The 22,465-nt window shown below is 43.7% G+C and overlaps 1 protein-coding gene across 3 annotated transcripts in view; it reads left to right on the plus strand.

Annotated features, from left to right (window-relative positions):
- The window catches only part of znf385c (zinc finger protein 385C), a 111,236-nt gene extending 88,920 nt beyond the window's left edge, over positions 1-22,316 (plus strand). For 2 of the 3 annotated variants that reach the window (XM_031867678.1, XM_031867680.1), the window contains 8 exons: positions 433-575; positions 5,843-5,953; positions 9,902-10,121; positions 15,040-15,408; positions 15,545-15,732; positions 17,032-17,130; positions 17,620-17,727; positions 19,232-22,316. In XM_031867678.1, coding sequence (XP_031723538.1) covers positions 433-575; positions 5,843-5,953; positions 9,902-10,121; positions 15,040-15,408; positions 15,545-15,732; positions 17,032-17,130; positions 17,620-17,727; positions 19,232-19,465 — 1,472 coding nt within the window. In that variant the 3' untranslated portion in view covers positions 19,466-22,316. The remainder of the gene's footprint in view (positions 1-432; positions 576-5,842; positions 5,954-9,901; positions 10,122-15,039; positions 15,409-15,544; positions 15,733-17,031; positions 17,131-17,619; positions 17,728-19,231) is intronic. The other variant, XM_031867679.1, reaches the window with a different exon arrangement.
- Positions 22,317-22,465: the final 149 nt, after the last annotated feature.

Below are 22,465 nucleotides of genomic sequence, written 5' to 3' on the forward strand. Positions count from 1 at the left end.
TGTGTGTGTGTGTGTGTGTGTGTGTGTGTGTGTGTGTGTGTGTGTGTATGCACATGAAGATGGTTGGGGGATCAGCCTGGGCAATTGGAGTGATAGGAGTATTAAGTCTCCAGTAAAAGTGCCCGTGTACATCTCCTATTGTCTGCATAAGAAGAGAAACACACACACCGTATTGTCCCAGACACATGCACATGCACATGCGTACACACACACACACTTGAGTTGTACAATGTGTGTCGGATGTCAGCTGGAGGTGTAATGGTGCCTCTGGTACCAAATAAATCAAAGTCAGGCCTCCTCTGAGCGCAGCACCTGACCTTTTGGAAGCCTTCAGTTCTACTCCTACAATCACACAGGGACAGAAATGGCCCCCTGTGTTAACATGTCCCGTTGTTTTGCAACTTCTCACATCCATCTCTTTGTGTTGTCCAGGTACGTCGGCCCAGGGCAGACCCCTTCTGGCTTCCCTCCCCATCCCGGGACGGCCCCTGCAGCCTCAGCTCGACCTCAAACACCTCCTGCCCTTCAGACTCAATGGATCCTCCCCACTCAGCCTCTTCCCTAACTTTAACACGGTGAGTGCGATGGCTCTTTGGCACCTGATATCATGGAAAATAGCAAATAGATAAAGTGGAGCCACTTAATCTATCCTCTAGGAATTTCAACAACTAAGGTCTCAAGCAAAGACTGACAAAATATCTTATAAAAAATGTTCTTTTCTCATCTTGCACACGCTTGCAACAGTGGTATTGATCAAAAATCATGTCAACCCCCAACCAACATGTTAACGTTTTTAATACGCTGAGTCAGGAACAACCTTAGTTTTATGGGTTCGGGTTGTGATCCAAATACTTCATAAATTTAGTGTCAATATTCAACCTCATGATCAGTGAGAGAGGCATAAAGACAGACAGGGCTATACAGCCATGTCCTAATGCTATTCTGCCAGACCTTAGCCTCAAATACTCGTCCCCTAAACTCTCCCTCTGTCCCTGCAGAGGCTTTACCTTCAGTTTGGGATGCTAATCTTTATTCAAGCAGTGTTTCACCTCTGAGCAGTCCAGTTGTCACCTCAGTATCAGCATCTCAACAGATGAGACCCTTATTACTTGGTTCCAAGCCTCGGCAGCAAACTGTTCGGTGCTTACCTTGCCTCTGTGCCTGGAATTAAAAGCCTGTATCTTTGATCCTTTCCTTACCGGCCCTATACCCATTGTCGTTTTGTGTGTGTATGTGTGTGTAGGCACTTCTGATTTCTTTGATCCTAGTTTTACACGCGTGTGCTTGTGCACAAGGGTGTGTGTGTGTGTGTGTGTGTGTGTGTCTTCGCTTCACTCATCGCACACTGTGAAACCATCTCCAGTTCCGTGGTCTGTAAATGAAACATAAGCCACAGCTTGCGCTCCAGCATACACTTTACGCCTTTTCATACCAAGCGGGAAAAAGGTTGAAAGAGAGAGAGAGGAAGGGCCACACAGACTGCTGGCTGGTTGCATGTGTGAGGGGGTGGATAAACGTGTGCTGTATGATGTGAATGTGTGTATGTAGGGGGTCTCCAACCTGCTTTATGGCAACATTAATTCCTCTAACACACTCATGTATTTATATTAGTGGTGGAGGCAGTAGGGCAGCACTCTGGTCAGTGTTTTGTCTCTGTAATGCTTATGTTTCAGTGAGGAAATTGCTGTTTTTATTCTCAAATCAACGTCTTGGCCTTGCAGTTCTGTTCTAGCCTTTATGTTGTCTGATATAAAGAATTCCTGGCAACCCACAGCTGATATATTCGAGAATTTAGAAGGCCTCATGCTTCTTTGATTAGAAAAAAACAAAAGCAGTCATATTAGAAACCTTTCTTGCAGAAGAATATTAATGAATGCATAAAATCATACTTACAGAGTTGCAATGACATTCAGTCTTTCAGCCATTGTTATATACAGTAGAATACAACTCGCAGTAGGACGTGGAATCCACCACAACCATAATGCAGAAATTATAACTGTGGAAATAAAGTCAAATCAGTGTCGCTTCAGTCCCGGGAGGAGATGATTAGCCTCCATAACACACAGTCTGACAGCGCAGCCATGGCATTAATCACAAAGTCCATTCAACGGGGAGCCCCGGGTTCTCTTAGCCCTGATAAGGCACGTCTTGTCCTTTACGTGTGCAGGGGGGGAAGATAAATGCACCTGTCTCCAAAACTAAATATCCTCCGGTTCCCCTGGTGTCCCTTCTTACATCCCCTCTCTCTCTCTCTCTCTCTGTGTCTCTTTCTCCCTCTTTCTCTCTACCTACCATTAAGCCCCATCATGGTCTCAGCCGCCCAGGCACAGGATAAGTTCTGTCTGCACCAGGATGGCGGGGGAGGACGGAGGGCTTGGACAAAAGTCTCATTTATAGCAGTTGGTTCAGGATGGCTACAGACGGACAATGGGCACATTCTTTGGTTCCTAAAACAAATAGCTGTGAGCAACCTGCCCTGCTAAGGTGGACAGAGGGCAGCAGGAGTGGGAGAGCTAGGTTTCAACAGTCAGGCTTTGGCTGGTGAAGGGAAAAGTCAGTTGCTCCCAGAGGTGGCTTTGAGTGAGGCAGAAGAGGCCAAAATAAAACAACAAAGGCCAATATAGCCCTTAGGGAGAGACCTTCAGCGTGGAGGTTTCAGTGTCAGGTGTGTTTATATTCCCTCTCACACCTGGCCTTCTTGAGGAATCCGTAGTAAACAGACTCCACTCTTGCAGAGAGGCAGCTGCCTTGGACATGGCACAACTCTTTGTGTGGTACGAAGGGATCTGATGCTGTTCAGGCTTGTGTATCCGTATCAAGGCAGCGCGTCATCCTGACTGCCATCAATACACCAACGCTCCTTGATCTCTGAGCCACTGAGGCTGTAGTGCCACTGGTGTAGATCCAGTGAGCGGTCTAACTCTGTGTGAGTACTTCGCTGTCTGCGGTCACCGTTCTGCCAAAGCGAACAGAGGAATGGACCGGGCCAGGCCCCGGGCCAGCCTTGGGAGCGATCCAAGATGATTGTTATTATGCGATACCACGCTGAAGGGTGCCACAATGAAATCAGCTGTGGCATGCAGACCTTCTAATGAAGCCCCGGCTTTCACTCGACTGTTTATAGTACGCCGTTCTGGGACTGTCTGCAGTCTATTTACAGACGGTTAAAATTGAATTAGTCTGCCCAAAACCCTCTCCAAACGCTTCCCTCTGGGCTGCACTGACTCATAATGTATTAGACAGTCACATAACTGGGATTACAATGAACTCTAACTACATTTAAATACAAGCTGTAGTGAGGCTTGCAGCAACAGGCCAATGCAGTCGTGTTAAGAACAATATTACATATCCTGCAGAGTCTGTCTGGAGAGAAAAAGACTAAAGCTGAATTTATAGTCTACATAAGAGGTTAACAGGAGTCACCCTATAGATACCTGTATCAAGCAACAGATTGATATCACTTCACCATGTATTGTACATGATCAGCCTCTATCATGCTTGAATTATGTTCGCCACAGTAACTGTATGTACATTGTGATACAGGGCGATGGTGGGGGGGCTACATACATAGAATCCATCTGCAGTGCAACGGCTCTGCTAGATGTGTGTTCCTGAAAAACAGAAGACTACTCTACCTCTGCAAATTCATTCACTCTCAACAATCTCTCAAAGAAATCTGAAACTTGAATGAGAAAATACTAGCACCTTAAGCTGAGCAATCAGAATTCTTTCAGTCCTAACCATTGTCGCTTGTAGCCCTGACGTGCAGTTACATTTTTGCGAAAGCATGTGCACAGGTACAGTGTAACCGCTTAACACAGAAGTATAACTCCAGTCAATGGAAGTGAAAGCCACAACTCAACCGTACCGTTAAAGCAGCAAAGATCATCCATCAGATCTCTGAATACTCCTTGAACTTACGGGAAATTCCTGCGTTCTGTGTGGGTGTAGCTCTCTATTAAACTTGCATCACATGTTCATTTTTATGTCAGAAAGATCAATTTTAGGAGCCATTGTATTCAGTATTGTTACCATTTCTATCCATGGACACCAGTGCATTGTGACTAATACAGCATGGGGCCCATCTTGGCTCGGCCCCATTTTTGAGGTCTGGATGTTGAATTAAAAAAGTTGGCGCTCTATTCATGCATTCCGCCCTGTGAAAGCAGGGATAACCCTGATGATTACTTGCTTGCAATGCATGAGTGAAGAGTGAATCTGACACACATCTTAATTATTATCAAAACACAGTGACCAGTCACACACAGCAAAAAGGATTCCACACCAGTAGAATGTCTCCTGTCTTTACTGTGTCTGCAATTAAGAACTAACAGCTAACGGCCACAGATTTGCTGAAATCAAAATAGTTTTTTCTTCCAATTTTATTGCTTAACACAAAAGTACTGAGGTGCACAATAAAGTGACATTAAAACCAGTAGTCCCTCAGACTTTCATAGGTGCTTACATAAAATATGTCTTATAGAAATAGGATAAAAATGTTTGACGAATCATGAAGAAATTGTGTGGGAGTAGTAATATCATCAGTGTAATTGCCATTAAACTGCAGACCTTCTCAAACGAGGCCATCTTTATGTGAGGCGTCGATGTATAAACTGCTGACTGATCATCTTTTGTCAGTGGGCCGAGCACTGTTTGTCTTCTTTTTATATTGGTGAGGGATTTCTCTAAGTCATGTATATGTGTTGAAGTAGTTATTCTTGTTACTGAATTGAACTGATGGCTCATTGATTGCACCTGTTGACGTTGTTGTGTATTGTAATGGTACATTTTTACTTAGTATATATTTCTACTTTGTATAGATATTTCTTCGTAGTATAGTATAGGTAGTAAAGTATATATTTCTACTTAGTTTGCTCTGAACTCGGTTGAACTTCACTGTGTTCTCTACGGTATCTTTGCCGGCGCGCAAAGATACCTGTAACTGTGTTGTATGAGAATGTTCCAGCGCCAAGGCCGTCTGGCCGCTTGTTTTCGTTGCTGGCCGTTTGTTTTTCATGGTTGTTTCTCGCAGTCTGAGACCAAAATGTCACAAACGTAACATTGGCCCCCACCTTTGCTCCTTCTGTATAAAGAAAGCACGTTCACTTTACACTGAGACTGTACACATTCTGTTGCGATGATTGAACCTTCTCTGCGCAGAGAATAAATATGAAAAAGACAACCTCTGGTTTTCGGTATTCTTTATTTCAGCATTAAAAGACTCACGCAAAGCGGGTATGGAATTTTTTCCACCACAGTATCTGCTCCTTGTTATACTTTAGTAAAGGATAAAAAGAGTAGAAGCAGTTGGAAAGCATCCATGTTTTTTTGAAAAGCAATACAAACAGCCTGATTATACATACATTTGTACTTATTATAGTCACATTACTTTCGATGGGACAGTTCACTAGCAACACTCAGTATAGTTGAAATACATAAAGTAGGCCACTCCTCTCTGAGCTGGTTATTTCTTCTAGCTGGTTTTCCCTCTAGTGCGTCATAAGAAGTGTGTCAGTGGCACTCTTAATGCACTTCTGCTTTTTCTCTTTTTATAACAAGTAACAAAATAAAATACGTCCACTGGTCAAGTTACTCCATGCATGCATATTTGGCTATTTCTGCTAACTGGTTGACTCCATTTTTCTTTATATGGCCCAAAATCAAAAAAGGATGGCCACCCACCGCTGCACTAGAGGATATAAAAGTATGGCCACACTGAAGATTCAATCTTGTCTGTCTGGGGAATAACCTCACATCTGATTTGTGACATTTCTCATTTGGGAAAATCAAAATTTGATAGAACTGACGTGGTTTGTACTGGTCTTTTCTTTCTGCCCCTCAGATGGACCCTGTCCAGAAGGCAGTGATCAACCACACATTTGGTGTCCCTCAGCCCCTCAAGAAGAAACAGATTATCTCCTGCAACATTTGCCACCTGCGCTTTAACTCGGCGGTAAGACATGTTTTAGTGGCATTATATGCCTTGGTGTTTATGAGAAATATAGAGAGTTTGTGGGACAAGAAGAGAGAAATAGACGAAATGCCAGACTGTGTGATTTACAACATAAATGCAATCTGTACCAAAAAGTGTGTCATACTCAGAGAGAATAATTGCTTTGTTTTGTGCTTCTGCAATCTTCTTGAATATTGCTTTTTGAAAATATGGCCGCCCCTCATTTACTTAAGCCCTTCTCATCCCCACTGACTCTATGTGTGTGTGTGTGTGTGTGTGTGTGTGTGTGTGTGTGTGTGCGTGTGTGTGTGTGTGTGTGAATAAGCAAATCGTTGCGTCTGTATGCAAAACAAAAAACTGGAAGCAGAGCCCTTTCTGTAAATTTATGTAAATGTTAAAGTTGCTCATTTTGTTTTTGTTGTAGTTATGTGTAAAAGAAAAAAAAAAAAAGTCTAAAGTTTCCCTTTCAGTGGGATCTGTGTGTCTGTTGTTTTTGGTATGAGGGATTAGACAGCAGGGAGAGCTGTCGTTTATCAGCGAAGAGCAGAGACAATCAGCAGCCACAGCAGGAAGCAGCAGTCTCGGCTCCTCGTTCCATTTCTCTCATCCTTGCCACTCCAAGCACGCGCACAGAAATACACACAATACTGTAGGCTGGCAAACATGCGCACTAGAGCACACGCGTACATACAGATAGACACCCCGGCACACATCCCATGACATTTCATGCATATTCACATAAACAAATAGATAATAGTCCAGAAGGCCTTAAGACGTCTCGTCTGGCACTGTAAAGTACACACACAGAGACACACTTTTTTTTCTGGACTCCATCTTCAAAGAAGGGCTGAGGCACAGGGGACAGGGAGCTGAGGGGGGGGAGGAGACTCAGACGTGCTCCTCTCCCATTATAGAGAAAATCCCATTCCCTTCCGCTGCACACCGACTTAAAGAGGAGTGTCGGGTCTGGCTGTAGCTTTATCTGTCTCTCCGAGACCATGAATACGTTCCTAACACCTCCATGTACCCTCCTCAGAGTTTTCTAACATATTATACCAAGTTATCCTGACGCATAATTCTCAAAGGGGGGAAAAAATAAGCTTTCTCTGTTGCTCAGTAGAGCACAAATCGACCTTAAAGAGCAACTTAACAGCAGCTGAAAATTTTGTTTTTGCTGACCTCCATTGGTTCAACTGGTCACCTACCTGCAGTGATATAAAGGTGCACCCCAGGGTGTGTCAGTGCACTGTGACATCACTGTTGGGTGTGGGTACAGCTGCAAAAGAGCACAATTCTGGCGACACGTACGTGTTGTCTAATGACACTTTGACATATTGGGAAATACGCTTGTTCACTTTTTTTGCAGAGAGTGAGATGAGAGATCAATACCACTATCATATCTGTATGTTAAGTCAGCAGCTGGTTCAGCTAGCTTAGCACAAAGACTGAAAACACAGGAAGCTAGCCTGGCTCCGTCCAAAGGTGACAAAATAGACCTAACTGCACCTTTAAACTAACCTGGTTTCATAGGGGGTCGTGTGCCGCACTATTTCTTGGTCGAATAAAGTAACTCCCGAGAGTCTTGTCATCACTATCACCATATGTGTTGATGAAGATGATGAAGCATATTTCCCAAAATGGCAACTTATTTCTTTAATTTCACACTAGAGGAACACCTGCGCAGCCAAGGGTCCTCTGGTTGCCTTGGCCCTTTCTGCTGTGAAGATAAAACCCCTTTTCAATCCAGAAAAGGAAATGAAATGGTTTGAGGACGTGTTGCTATTGAGGCATCTTGCATGTTAATGTGTGTTAGGTATTTCTGTTATGAACAGGGTTGTTTCTACTTTCATTAACAGTCGAGGAGATGGGAGGGGTTTTGTCTGTCAATGGCTTCTGAAAAGGGCTTGAGGTTGTTTGAATGTTGTTTCAAGAAGTGTGTGTGTGTGTGTGTGTGTGTGTGTGTGTGTGTGTGTGTGTGTGTTTGAGTGAGAGTTTTCAGTTTGTCTTCGACTCTTGTACCTGCATACATTTTTTCATTTGATGTCTTTCCTCTTGTTCATTATATTTCAAATTCCTACATTGTGATAACATAATAGAACATAATAAGGCTACATGTATTTATAGCACACAGAGACAACTGTGACTGGCAAATGTTTTAAAGGCAACATATGATTACCACCAATCCTACACTTTTTAGTGACTTGCGGGGAAACGTGCACTTCAACAATCAAAGACATGAAACAAAACAGATCTGCCATTTGGTTTGCTTACTTCATTTTGTTATATTTTTTGCTACAAGCAAGTCATTATTGGGAGAGAGGGTTCAGCACCATATCAGAGCTGTGGGGGAGGCATGTTCCACGCCCACGAAATAGAATACTATGCACCAGATATAGTCCAGTGTTTACTCTTAGCCGAAGGATGGCTTAATCACTGGACAATGAAGGATCCCTTAGAAAGAGTGCTGTACCCTGCTGGACGGGATGGTGATGTGAGAACCAAAGCTCATTTCACACCTTGTCCCTCTGCCTCCACTGAGACTCAATTGGACGGAGGGGACTGGTGGTGGAGAAGGCGCTGTCTGAATTCGTCACATCACGCTAATCTCCGAAGCCTTTTCACGGCAGATCAGTCACACGATGCGCTGAAGTATTTTACAGACACTTTGACAGCCACGTTATTCATAGGCTGCCACTATGTCACACCATTCGGCTCGCTAATGTGAGGTGTACATGTTTAACTCCATCCTCGGACTGCTGGTGTTCACATTAGAGCTAAGCTAACACATGGGACTGGAGGCTGTGGTTGGGGGGCATGTATGTGCACCTGGAACCTTGGATCTGTGCACAGCAGACACTAATCTTATTTATTGCTCCCGGGACTTAATGTATTGTTAATGCTCAGGTAATCAGAGGAATCCACATTTTGCTCCTACTGAAACTTTTGTCATTTATGCATGTATTTATTCTTCACTTAGGAGCCCTTCAAAATATAGTCCAAAACCTTTGCTCAACTTGTTTTGGCAAGGATTTGCATGATTTATTTCTCGAAGAATTAAATCTGGATGAGAGTTTGGAAGGAAGCATTGCAGCAGTGGAAGAAAGACTTACCGAGCTCCACATGTCAAAACACCCTTCCGAAAAAAAAGGGTATTTTATACCTAATCCTTCACCCTTAATCCATTTATCACCTAAATATTGAGGGTATGAAAATAACCATATTACTCAGTAGTCTCTATGTTCTGTGTTATTTGGGGACATTTAAGTTGTTCACACTTTGGATTTAATTCAAACAAAACTCCTCATTTAGCCGGCGGGTTCTAGTTCTGCTTCTTCCCTCTATAACTGTGTCCTATCGAGGTCGGGAGCTGATGAGCGCTGATCCCTGGAGGTTGTTTTAGCTTTAAATGAGTGATCTCTGTATTGATTTCTCTGTAATTCCTATGTATCCGCGCTTGCTCTGACAACAGGGGGCTTTGTTCTCGGATTGAACAGGACCGTGAGAATGATGAGAATGTGAAGGTAAATCTCCATCCACCCGGAGGGAAATTTGTGTGAACGTGTTTATTGCTGCATCGCAGTCAGTGTTTTGCCTCTGATTTGTCTCAGATGTGTCTATGTGTTGCCACGTGTGTAGGATTTGCAGAGGCTGACTCTCACAGTGCACATTAATAGGGTAGTTGTGGAGATGGGATCCTCACTCTTGTTGCATATTACGCATGCAATTATACCTCTGGCCTCCCAATGTGCCAGCGCCGTTATCAGGTGGAAACAGACTCGCGTCCTCGCAGCCTTTATATGCCTGCAAGCGAATATTCAGCCGTGCATTTTAACATTTATTGCACGTGGGCTCCAGTCCTTCCTCCACACAATACATTAAGTCAGACACTCCTTTCTGCTTTTTCCTCCTAACCTGTTTTTTTTGTTTTTTTTTCTCATTTTCCTGCAGAACCAAGCAGAGGCCCACTATAAGGGCCATAAGCACGCCCGGAAGCTCAAAGCCATGGAGACCCAGAAGAACAGGCAGCGACGGGCTGGGGAGGCCTCATCCACAGGAAGGGAGAGAGACCGAGACAAAGACCGGGAACGAGATCGTGACAGTTGCAAGACGTCCACACCCGGGGCAGCTCTTCCTGCGCTCATGGATACAAGCTCAGTGGAGGGAGCGAGTAAGTAAACAGAAAGCGTCTCTTGATGATCCCTCTATCCTCCTCCTCACATCATTGACAGCTTCCATCCTCCCTTATCTCTGTCCCTCTGCTCCGTCCACTACGCGATGAGATTACATAATCCGTACACCTTATCCTCCGCCCTCTCGCCCTCCTATCCTCTGTTTCTGTGCATTCACACCTCAGCAATTTCAACCCACACGATACCCCTAAAACCTCTCTGACCCGGCCCTATGTCCCTGAGCCTTGTGATGGATGGTGGACTCCGAAGCTGTGGGATTGTGGGATGTCTGGGAGCAAGAGGTGTTGTTTAAATAAAGGGGCTGGCTGAGATCGATGGAAGCCTCACCGGGCTCGTTTTTACCCCCTTCGCTTCCTAATTTCCACTGCTTGACTCCCCTGCTCTCTCCTATCTATCTCGGTTAGATAGAGAGGGTAGTTGTAGGACCAGAATTGGTGTATTTGTGCAGCATGAAAAGAATGACACACAGTGCTGGCTGAGTTCAGAGGGAGCGAAATAGTGGTGAGAATTTTCAGGGGCTGTCAAAATATAGTCGAAACTAAAGTTGAAAGAAATCAAAGGCACTTATCTTATTTGACCAAACATTTCAGATGTTTTCACATCGGTGGTGTAAATACAGACATTTTAACTTTCGATGAAGAAAGAGGAGTGCACTGGTTTCCTTTCAGCAGAATACAAATGTTGACTTCTCCACACATGGCTGCAACTTTAACTCGGAGTGCACAAATTGCTTCGATGTCATTTTGACTGCAGAGTGAGCACATTACCTTCTCGTGTTGCACTCGTCTGGGTCCACACTCTTCATTTATCCATCGAAGGTGATGGGAGAGGGGAGCAGTTTTCCCTCCCTCTCTTCTACTTTCCTTCTTCTCCTCTCCTCCATTTCCCCTGCCCCGCAGAAGATCACTATCTGAGCAGAATTTCAAAATGCACTTGGATGCTAGATAGTTTGTAGATAGAGACAGTTTGTACTTTACAACCCCCCCCCCTCCATAGACAGGCTCATGTGCACGTTGATACGCTCACACATGCACACTTTTTCGCCTTGGGCACTAACCGTCTCCTTCAGAAAGGAGAAAGTGGACAAAAGACTGGGAGCCTGATAACACTCTCATCAAATCTCATTTTAATATTCCGCTGTTGCAAAGGAGAGCTCTGAAAGAGGGAAGCAGCACTGGAGATGAAACAAGATGATCAGTGGAAAATGAAAGATAAGATGAAAGAGAGAGACAGAGAGAGAGAGAGAGAGAGAGAGAGAGAGAGAGAGAGAGAGAGAGCATGGAGGGAAAGGGGGGTCAGAGGAAAGAGTAAGTAGATAAGTCATAGCTAGTTTTTATGCTGTGAATAATTTTACAGTTTCAAGGCCATTTTGTGAGGAGGAACACTCTTTAATAAGCCCAATTGTGTGATTGGCCTGATGTGAAATTGAAATGCAGCAGTGCGAGCCAGTGGTGGCATGCACCACAATGCCAACCTGTAATGGAAAAGCGCACCAAAATAACACTCTATGAAATGAGTTATGTCTGTCATGAAACTAAAGGCTCGTGGAGCTGTCGGAGGGTAATGCCCACATTGTCGCCCATCAGGAACCAATAACACAACTGCCGGCTGTTCCTCTCGGTCTGGCTCACAATAAACAGACCCAGACCCACAAGAGCAGCCTTTTCAGCTCCATTAAAATATCTACCGATGCATATTTAGACGTAGGAGGCCTCTACCATTCATGTACCACCTTCTGACTGAGAGTTGCTGGCTGGAGTTCAATGGACCTGGTCATTTCGGCTTTGTCGCGGAGAAATAGCAGAACACATACGTATAATATAATATAGATTGAATAGCAAAATGACAGGGCCACAATGCAGGACCTTGAACTGCTCAAGTACCAACACAACCATCCCCATCGTCACAGATGGGGATGGCCTATATGTTGTCCGTTTACTATTAGCCACCTACAGCATCTCTGACTTCCTCTAGATGTTCTTTCATTATTAAGAGTTCCTACATACAGGAGGGGAAGACGGGAAAGAGCAGAGACAACGTCTTCAGTCGCACAAAGGGACCAATCGATGCTTATAAACCATGTTCCAGACTGACAAAGGAGGGAGCGAGTTGAGAGCGCAGCAGGCTGGTGCCCAGAGACAGAGGGCCTGCATCAATTGTGACAAGCATCAATCACCCTCTGCTTTGATTTACTCCGCTGTTGGACCCGTCTTCACGGGGACTCAGTCTGTCACCGTGGAAATGATGATTTAAAGCAAGGATTTTTTTTTCCCCCGCGGGAAGTTGTTTATGTTCTGAGGCTGCCTTGGATCAGCGCTCGCCTGCTAAACCGAGTGCTCGCTGTCTGAATGCGTATGCGAGCATGTGCATAATGAGTCCGATATTCATATTCAAATGCTGTTTGGCTTTGGTTAAAGTTCTCAACGGATCAATCTGCCGAATTGAGGTCTCTTCAGATGTGTTTACACTCTAAAAGCCTGTCGTATTTAATTGGACGGTTAAAACATGGATTTGATTATTTTCAAGTTAAAGAAAACTGATGATTGCCTGCATAACATTGACCCAAATATCCATCATTTTCAGCTGTGTAGTTCTACTCTGCAGAGGCACTGCTGGCACTGCCAATACGCTGGCCTTTGGTCTGACAGTTGTTGATGGTCAGAGAGCAAGTGGGACAACAACAGACAAACAAAGGGAGGATGTGTAATGGTATTTATCAAACTTCTTTTCACTTCCGCAGGATGTTTGACCAAGAATCTTTTCACAACTTCCCTTCAGGACTATTTCCATAATTAACCCTAATCCATCTGTGGGTTAGTTTTCAATGAAGCAATTCATCTTTTCAGACTTTAAAATTCCTTAAATACTCACAATGTTTAAGAGGTGTTTTTTATTGATAGTTTAGTCCAAACAACAATCCAAAACCCAAAGATTAGATTTAACTCACAATGGAGCTATCACAATATCAGATTTACACACGGTTATCGTGATTAAAAAAAAAATCAGGATGGCGAGGTTGTCGCGATATCTAGGCTATAAAAATGTTGAGAAAATCATCCACAACTTTGGTTATTGTGCGCTTTGTCTATTTTATTGCACACAAAATACAAATATGGGGAAGTGGAGAGAATATATGAGGCAACGGATTATTTACAGAACATCGTATGTGTATTATTAACATGTATTTCATTGTTAAATATCACGGTTAACGTCAATACTGGTATATTGCGACACCCTTAATTCACAATAATATAAAAAGAGAATAGTAGCAAATCCTCACATTGGGGAAGCTAGAACCAAGGGAGGAAGAAGAAGAAATAATGAAACTGACACTGTTGCTTGATATATAGCTGAAATGATTATCAATATTCCTGTTGAGTGCTTGATTAATGGACCAATAATTTCAGCAGCGTAGCGTAACAGAGTAGAAGATTCACTGATGATCTTTTTACTGTTTAAAAAATGTAAATATCTTAACCTCAGCTGGGATAGCTAAAATGATTGTTTGCTGAATGAGGTCCTTCAGGATCTGAGTGTTTGGATCTTTGAGGGTTTGAATCCTACCAGCCTCCATGTCACTTCCTCTGTAAGGTTCCAGCTAAGTCAATTGATCAATATCACTCCCCTCCAGAGACTTGCTCAGGTGGCCCCGTCTTTCACATAAACTCAGGATCATACTTACCCGCAACCCCTGTCCCCAACAGAGGAGCTCAAATCCCTCAGGGGTCACTCTCATTACAGCGAGGGGGATGTCTAATCTTGCTCTTTTTCTTTAACGGGAATGAAAGAGGAAGACCCTTATCTCCAATGATGAATTCACTCTGAGACGTGAATGGGAAAATCAATGGAGCAGAGTTGGATAGAAGAGGGTTGTGAATGTGTGCGGGGAGAAAGCACACTAAATGAAATGGAGATATGCAGCGAGCGTAGCGCAAAGTGCTCTGGGGGTGAAGTGTGTGACTCCCTCAGGAGGGCAATGGGGTGAAGGGGAGATGTGTAATGGAACTCCAGTGACTTATCGGCCCGGGCCCGGCAGTCGGTGGGTTTGTTTGTATTGACTGAGACTCCGGGTCCACTTGATATTTGAATAGGGATGTAGAAAGCTGATGGCATTTCCTTGCCCAAACCAAAACTAATCTAGTCTGCGCCACATTGTTTAAAACAAAGGCTGATAGGCTGATACTATATCAGAAAATTACACAAAGCGAGCACTTGAAAAGCACTCTTAATGTTGCCTACAATATTGTAAAAAGAGAAATGGTTATTTGGAGATTAATTCAGCCGACTTTATATTTGCCCTGAAAAAGTTCAGTCAACTTAAAGAGAGATGTGCTGATTACGCATGGGATTTATTCAGACTCATTGTTTGTTTTCAGACATCGTGCTGACTTGGTATTATATTAACTGTGATGAAAAAAGCTTATAATCAGTGTTGGGCAGGTTTCTTGAAAAATGTAATCAACTACATATTATATATTGAAAGAAATCAATTACATTAACACTAATTACTCAAAAAAGTACCCAAAACATATTAAGTTACATAACTTGTAATATAATTGTTTCACTACCCATACTTTAGCTCATTGTTTAGCATATATTTACTGTTTTGGTTCAATCCCACGAACTGGCACTATGCCATGATCTGGGAATCCTGAAGCAATAACCTCATTGCATCACTGTAAACCACTGTGAGCCTTCGCATACTTTTCCTGTAGCTACAACAAAGAAAGGAAAGGAAATAAACAACTGCTAATAAGTTCCCCAATATCAGCTTAAAATGTGATAATATGTCAATGTTGCGTTCACAGCTTTTTTCTGTTCGCCAAACAAATTATTGCAGGTTTAAATTAACCACAGCTTGCTAATGTTATCCTCTATTTCAACCTTTTTATGCAGGTCTTCAGTCTGACCAAGGACCAGCCAACCTGGAGGAAAAGCTTGAAGAGAGTCCCGGGAGCTCAGTTATGCAGACACCAGTGTCCGAGGTTTCGTCTGTGGAGTTGGTCACCCTTTCCCCTCCTCAGATATCGCCTTCCTCACACCTCTCAGAGACTGCCTCAGACACCAGCGCCCCCAAAGTCCCAGAGGCTATCGAGGCCGTGGGCCCCGTCACTGAGTCAGGCAGCAATGCAGAGATGTCGAGCATAAAGGAGGATCCCCAAACAGATGAGGACAAGGACCCCAAAAAAAGCAAGGCTCACCTACATTGTCCTGTCTGCAAAGTCACAGTCAACTCCATCTCCCAACTGGAAGCACACAACAGTGGTAAAAGGCTTTTAATTCAAGACTCCATTTGGTACTAACTTTTGGTTGGTTGGACAGCTGAGCATCAAATAAATGCCTGCAATGTTATTTAATGTGAACCATAACAAACCTGGCAGCTCTCTACTCTCTCCACCAGGCACAAAGCACAAGCTGATGCTGGAAGGTCACAGTGTTCTGCCTCGGCGCAGGGGGAAGGTGGTGGCAGCTCGAGCGGGCTGCAAGAGCAAGAGGCTGGCTAGCAAAGGCAGGATCAGGGTGCCCAGCAAGAACTATCAGTGTGAAGTGTGTGAGATCTGTGTGAACTCTGAGACCCAGCTTAGCCAGGTAAGTGTCAAAAGAAACATGAAGATTTAGGTTGTATTGCGTATTTATGTCAAGTCCACCATTTAATGTTTCACTATCTGCGTTGTGGATTTTGTCAGCGGCCTTTGTAAAAGTAAAACTGGTCAACTTTAAGACAAGAGTTGGTACAAACTCATGGATGTGGCTCCATTGCAATGATTCCAATGATTCCAGGTGGTATATGTGATAAAGACATCAACAGAAATGTGTATGTGAAGCACTGGCAACGTACCAAACTTATGACCTGACTTTTTAGTGCAACAGAAGAGATCTGAACTGTTTTGCTATTAAAGTATTAAAATAGGAGGACAAAACTGCAAGAGCTGTCACTCTGGGACTTTGCTCTCCTTCCCGCGCTGTATGAAATGAAAGATGAGGAGGGAAGCGGGGGCCTTTGAGAAGTCGTGCAGATTTGTCACGGCATACTAAGTGAGAGTGTTGCTTACCCGATATGATTTTGGTTAAAAGTGCATTGAAGCACTGTTGACTCTGTTCGGGGAAAGCACTCTTGACCAATCACATCAGGCAGTGGAGAAAATGTTGCATATAATTACCGCACCTCCACAGACAGATGATGTGGTCACAGAACTTCCTGCACATGATTAGCAATTACCGTACACATGAAGAGATATTACACATTGAACCTAGACCAGACTGACCTCCGATGTTACACTTATAAAAGCTACCACAAGCGCTGTGTATTAACATGATAAATATCTATAATGGGATTTCAAAGGCCTTACATAATCCAAGAGATCCATCTGATGCTATGACGAACTGCAAAGCCCCTCAGTGAGCAGGCATTAATTTACCACTCAGGATTGCAAGCTACTAATGCCGCCTGTATTTCATTTTCTGGTTACGTTGACATCAAACCAGGTTCGGGAGGCAATTTCTCCCCTTTTGATGTTCATTAAATACTACATCTGAGTAAAGGGATTGTCCTGGAAACTTTGCCTATACGCTGCAGTGGAATGCTGGAAAGATACAGGATATGCTGACATGTGAGCACCCTGGCTGCTTTAGCCTGTAAATGCATTCCACCAGTCTTACATAAACAACCTCTATCCCAGGAGGACATAAGCCTGTTAGTACCGCAGCCAGTAGAAGGAGATTGTGTGGCAGCCCTAGAAAGTAAAGTGATGTAATGTCTGTGGACTTCAGTCATACTCGATGTGTCATGTATCCATTATTAATCGGCAGATAACATTTGCGGTTGTACCACTGTGGTACGGCAGATGCTTGTTAGCTCGCTGATTGTATTTTTGCTGGTCTCGGCAGCACATGAATAGCAGAAGGCACAAGGATAGGCTGGCCGGAAAACCACCCAAACCCAAATTTACCCCCCACAGCAAGAGCCAGCAAAGCACCAGCTTAGCGGTAAGTCTCAGCATAACGACACAGACAAACAAAACACCGTCCCGCACATATGCACACATGCACATAGTGCACGCACACGCACTCGAGGAAGACAAGCAGAACATGTGCCGACATTGGAATAAATTCAGTCCAGCTTGTAAATGAATGCATTTTTAAACCCCAGTTTTAATTCATCTCCAGTTACAGTTAACTGGTTTGACCCCAGCTCGAGCAGACATACAGTGAAGAAACACACACAGATCTTGTTACATTGAGCTTAGGGGCTTAGCGTGCTTGTGTGCCTGTACTGCCATAGAGGTTAAGCACACTGTTCCCTACACCTGAGACTAGTCTAGAGTAGTCCTGCTCTCCCAAACTGACCAGCTCTGACATCAGCAGCCTGAATCAGCACTCCAGATTAATCACTTCTCTGCTCCTGTCATATACACACCGCCCCATCTCTCCTTCTCCCCATGCTCTTCCTCCTCCTCCTCCTCCTCCATCCTACAGAGCATGAGATGGAGTGGCTATGCAGGCGTGGCTGTGTCTGCCATGAAGAAAGCATTCAGCCAGTACAACCTCACCTCCCTCACCTCCCTCTCCTCCTTCTCCTCACAGGTTAGTCTGGGGTTGGATTGGAGGGCGGGGGGCTTCAGATGGCTGAACTTTAGGCCTGGCCACGGAGCAGGGGACTGAGCAGAGAGCATGAAGAAATAATGTTTATAATAAAGGGATAGTTCTGATCTTTCTTTTTGGTTTGTGTACTCATTTACCTCTCTAACTCTCTCTGAAATATATGATTCTTAAGTAAAAAGTCAGAGGTACAAGGCTGTGGATGTATAAATGCCGACTCCTGTGGATCTTTGAGTAAAAGCATCCAGCCACAGAGCTTAAAATTCTATTACGTGCACCATTAACGAGATGATAAAGCTAAAGAATACGTTGTTGAGAAATGTGATGATACAATCTGCCGCTTGAATCAATTCGCTTTTGGGTTCCTGGTCCATTTTTATTTGAGTAACTATGACATTGTGTTTTGTTCACAAATTCAAAGATGAAGCATTTTGAATTTGCTGTTCTATAGCAAAGGCTACTGAGGCTCATTGGTATTGTAGCATTCACCAAAATGACGTACAAAACATGATTTCTCAGAAACAAAACTGAAATAATTTAAACGGGGAGCCATGACATAAACGCACATGATTGTTAAAGGGGACATATCCATGCTCATTTTCAGGTTCATACTTTTGGGTTTCTACTAGAACCTGTTTACATGCTTTAATGTTTAAAAAACACATTATTTTTCTCCTACCGTCTGCCTGAAATCCCAGTCTGCTCTGATTGGATGTGAGAAAAATATGGTGCACCTGCACAAAGGTAGATCTCAAGCCGCCGGTGGTGGTGCTCAGATGGGGGCGGTATATTCCAATGAGCCTGCATGTGACATAAGAAGGGGAGCCAAATCTGACTGGCTGGTTGAATCACATGTTTTCTGATCTAGACAGCCCACAAACAACTGACTGGGTTGTCTTATTTCACAGTCTGTGTGTTGGTAGGCACTCCAGATATCCAAATGTATGTGCACAAGAACTGAAAACTGAGTTGTCATGATACGTCCCCTTTTAATTATTCTGTTTTTATGTTAATTCATTTTGAGGGTCATGTTTGAATACAAATTTGAAATGAGATCACAGAACAGGGGAAAAACATTTACCTCCCACTTTGCAACTCTATGGATGGACATTAGCCTGTTGATTCCGTTCATTTCTGATGCTCGAACCTCTTCTCAGACTCTTTGTATCATGAAACTTTTTAGTTTGTTCCTTGATAGAGAGGATGCAAAAAGCAATCAGGAGTCCAGTTATGTATGATATTTAGCAACGTATACAGAATCAGAATCAGAATCAGAATCGGCTTTATTGGCCATGTATGCGTGCGCATACATGGAATTTGACTCCAGTTACACATTACTCTCATCGTACATACACACATATGAAATATATACAATAATACAGATGCATACAGATGCATTCCTCTACGTTTGGGCCAGTTTGGTGAACATGTTTGCCCTCACTATGTTCTTCTCTCACTTCTCACTGTTCCCCCCTCCTGTCCTCTCCAGACCAAACTGGCCTGGCAGAAGCAGCTGACCAAGACCTTGACTGCTGGCTTCCTGCCCAGCCCCCACTTCACCCAGCCAACTCTGTGCACAATGGCAAGTAACCCACTGGCTCTGCGCCACCCAGTGGGCACCACCACCTTCATCCAGCACCCCTTCCTGGGCCCTGCACTGTTTCGGCCTGCCCCGGGGCCGCTGCGGGCCACACACACACCCTTCATCTTCTCCCCCTACTAAAGACTTGACCCACTTCCTGATTGAGCTCCACCCTTGTCCCTTTACCAAACCCCAGGCCCTCCTTTAGTGTGACCCACATGACAAAAGGCCACACGCAAACTATGCAGCCCGCCTGACTTAAAATGGAAAGAGTGCACAAGTCCTGATGCTCCGTAGGCCATTAGGCCTGAGAGCTGTTCCTATCATAAAGGCCAAGATCCCCCATCATGCCTTCTTTCTGCTCCTCTTATCATGACCTAAGGAGCAGGACAGGCCTCCAGACAGTGACTGGTGCACAGAGGCCGCTTTTATAGCCATTTCATGGGTCAACATGGTTTGGATTATTATATTGTTGTGTAATTTATTAGAGAAAAAATATAGACACCTCTAGATATATGTTTAGTGTGGTTGCCACAAAATAAGGTCCCTTTACTTGATGCTCTTTTAAAACGTTTTTTTAACTCATTGGTTTGGGGGTTTCCTGAAAGGTGGGAGGGTCATAGGTCATTAAAGCAGCTGTGCCGGAGGCCTCCTCATATGGCTGGACAAACCTCTCTCATTGATCAGTGTTTTCAATCAACAATCTTAAAGGACCATCTGAGGTCAATTGCTGTCACGTTTCATGTTGGTTATGGCGATTATCAAACAGTCCTGTGAGTGGTATGTAAACCTGCATATATTAAAACTTTACTCTCTGAGTCACAGCCATCGTCATAACCCTCCAGATATTATTTTTTTTCCTTTCCTGTATCCGCAGGATTAAGCGCTCATTGAGGTCACAGAAAAGGTCAGCTTGTCAACTTGACTTTGTGTCAATTTGCAAATCTGTCTTTGGAGTCTTTTTTTTTTTTCTCGCCAAGCTAGCACCACGAAAACATTCTCGCAGCTATGGATGTCTTAAATTCCCAAAATGCCATCATGTCATTCCCCTTGTGACTGCTCTTTTTCCTTCCCTTCCTCCTTCACCACGCTGTCGCCTCGCTTCAGCATGAGATGATGCTGATGATGATGTTGATGATGATGAGGAGCAACACAAACACGTCCACTAACACACACACACACACACACACACAATGAGAACACACAATGGATAACTTGAAGACTTGATGGGATTGCAGAGCTCAGTGAAAAGTTTGGATGACAGTGAGTGGGGAGGCTGCGCAACCAGTTCTTGATTGACATCCTGTCGCACAGCGTGGGAAGGAACAAAGCATAGTGCCATGGCAACCACATTAAAAGCACCTTAAAACTGATTTTACTTAAAAAAGCAATGGAAATTGTGTTGATATTCACCTTTTGTTTTGCCCTATAGGTGTATGTTTTTGCATATCAATTTAATTTGAAAGAAAAAAAACAACAATCAGCTGGGATCGTTGACATTATGGTTTGTCCATAACTAAGACAAGTCTCAACTTCAAAGCAATACATTCAGTATGTTAATGTTTATGATGTGTTTTTAGTGTGTCGATGGCTTTATCTACTCTATACTGTACACACCTGTAACAATGTATTATGTACTCCAACACAGCCAAGGGCCAACTCTGAATTGCCATTTGAAACGAGGGGCCGTCCTTGTCGGTGCTGCCCCTGATGCTCGATGCTCGCGGTCCGTCTCCACATGTTGTGACTCGGGGGGGGAGCTGAGCCGTTTCCATTTATAGCTGCTCTCGCGCTGCGGAGAGGGTGCTTCAGCGCCATATGACATTGCCGTTTCAATTTTTAGTGGCGCGGGAGGACTTTTGTATGACTTCCACTGAGCGAAATGACGTCAGAGACAAGTTGTTGGGATAAGTGTCACAAGTGCAGCATCAACTGTTATATTGCAGTTCATGCCCGCGTGCTGTCTCCCCCCCCACCCAGGATATCTACTAACTCTCAGTCCTCCCTCTGCCAAAAATGAAACTGTTGGCATGGTCTCATCAGGACTCTGAGTGTAAACATCATCCGTCTTTCAACAGTCATACCAAATCATGTACTCTTACATTACAGTAATGGAGCAAATCCTATGCATTCTTTCATTGTGCAATATGTATAGTTGTGTGTGATGCAGCAGTGCCATCTGTCGTAAAAACCCTGTAATTGCCATCCAGTGCTAGTGCTTCTACAAAACCTTTGATCATACAGTATGTGTATTTCTGTTTAATTAAGGACCCCCCCCCCCCCCCAAGTCTTTCTGGGTAAGCGAGGCCATACTGATGTGATTCTCCCCAGTCGCACTACTCAGTGAACCAGCCAGCCTTTAATCGTCACTGTTTGTTTGTTTCTATCGCTCAGCGGGAACTCTGACCTAGAGAACTGAAACTTTCTTAAAATAAATAATCTAGAGAAGGCAAATTATATGTAGAAATCATAGAGGAACTATAGAGATTTTATCAGCGTTGCTATTGTTATCTGTATCATAATCAACTGCTATCATAGAGGAGAGTAAATTACGTTATCGTAGGCGCTGTACAGCATACGGGGAAAGGAAAAATGCTTTGCTATCTTTTGTTCTTTGTTTGTTTATTTACATGGTTTTGCCAAGATGTTTTTTTTTAAGGTACAACAGAAAATATTTAAAACAAAAGTTTTTTTGAGTGAGATTTTTTTTTGTCCTTGTTGACAGTGACTGAATTAATAATGTAATTCAAGGCCTTTTTTAGACAATATCCCAAAGTCACATTAGCCAGGCCTTCTCAGGGGTGACAGGTTGAGCAAATGCTAACATGACCATCCATTCAGGGTATCCCTCCATAGCTCCAGAGAGCAGGAAACACTGTACGCATGGATGGAGTGACGAAAAAAACAAAAATATATTTACAGTGCTGTACCATAGAGAGGACAAGGGATGGATTTTGGAAAATAAAGCTTTTAGAAATTGTAAAAAAAAAAATGCTTTTAATGACTGTGCGTGCATGTGCGTGTGCGTGTTCCTGCATCATGGGTAAAAACAAAGAAACGTCCCAGATTGCTATTTGAGCAGTGACACTCTGTGTGTGGGTGTGTGAAGAAACATAACGAGAGAAAACTCAGCCAGATGAT

This window comes from Anarrhichthys ocellatus, unplaced genomic scaffold (assembly GCF_004355925.1).
Source record: "Anarrhichthys ocellatus isolate YVR2014 unplaced genomic scaffold, GSC_Weel_1.0 scaffold40, whole genome shotgun sequence".
Classification (NCBI taxonomy): domain Eukaryota; kingdom Metazoa; phylum Chordata; class Actinopteri; order Perciformes; family Anarhichadidae; genus Anarrhichthys; species Anarrhichthys ocellatus.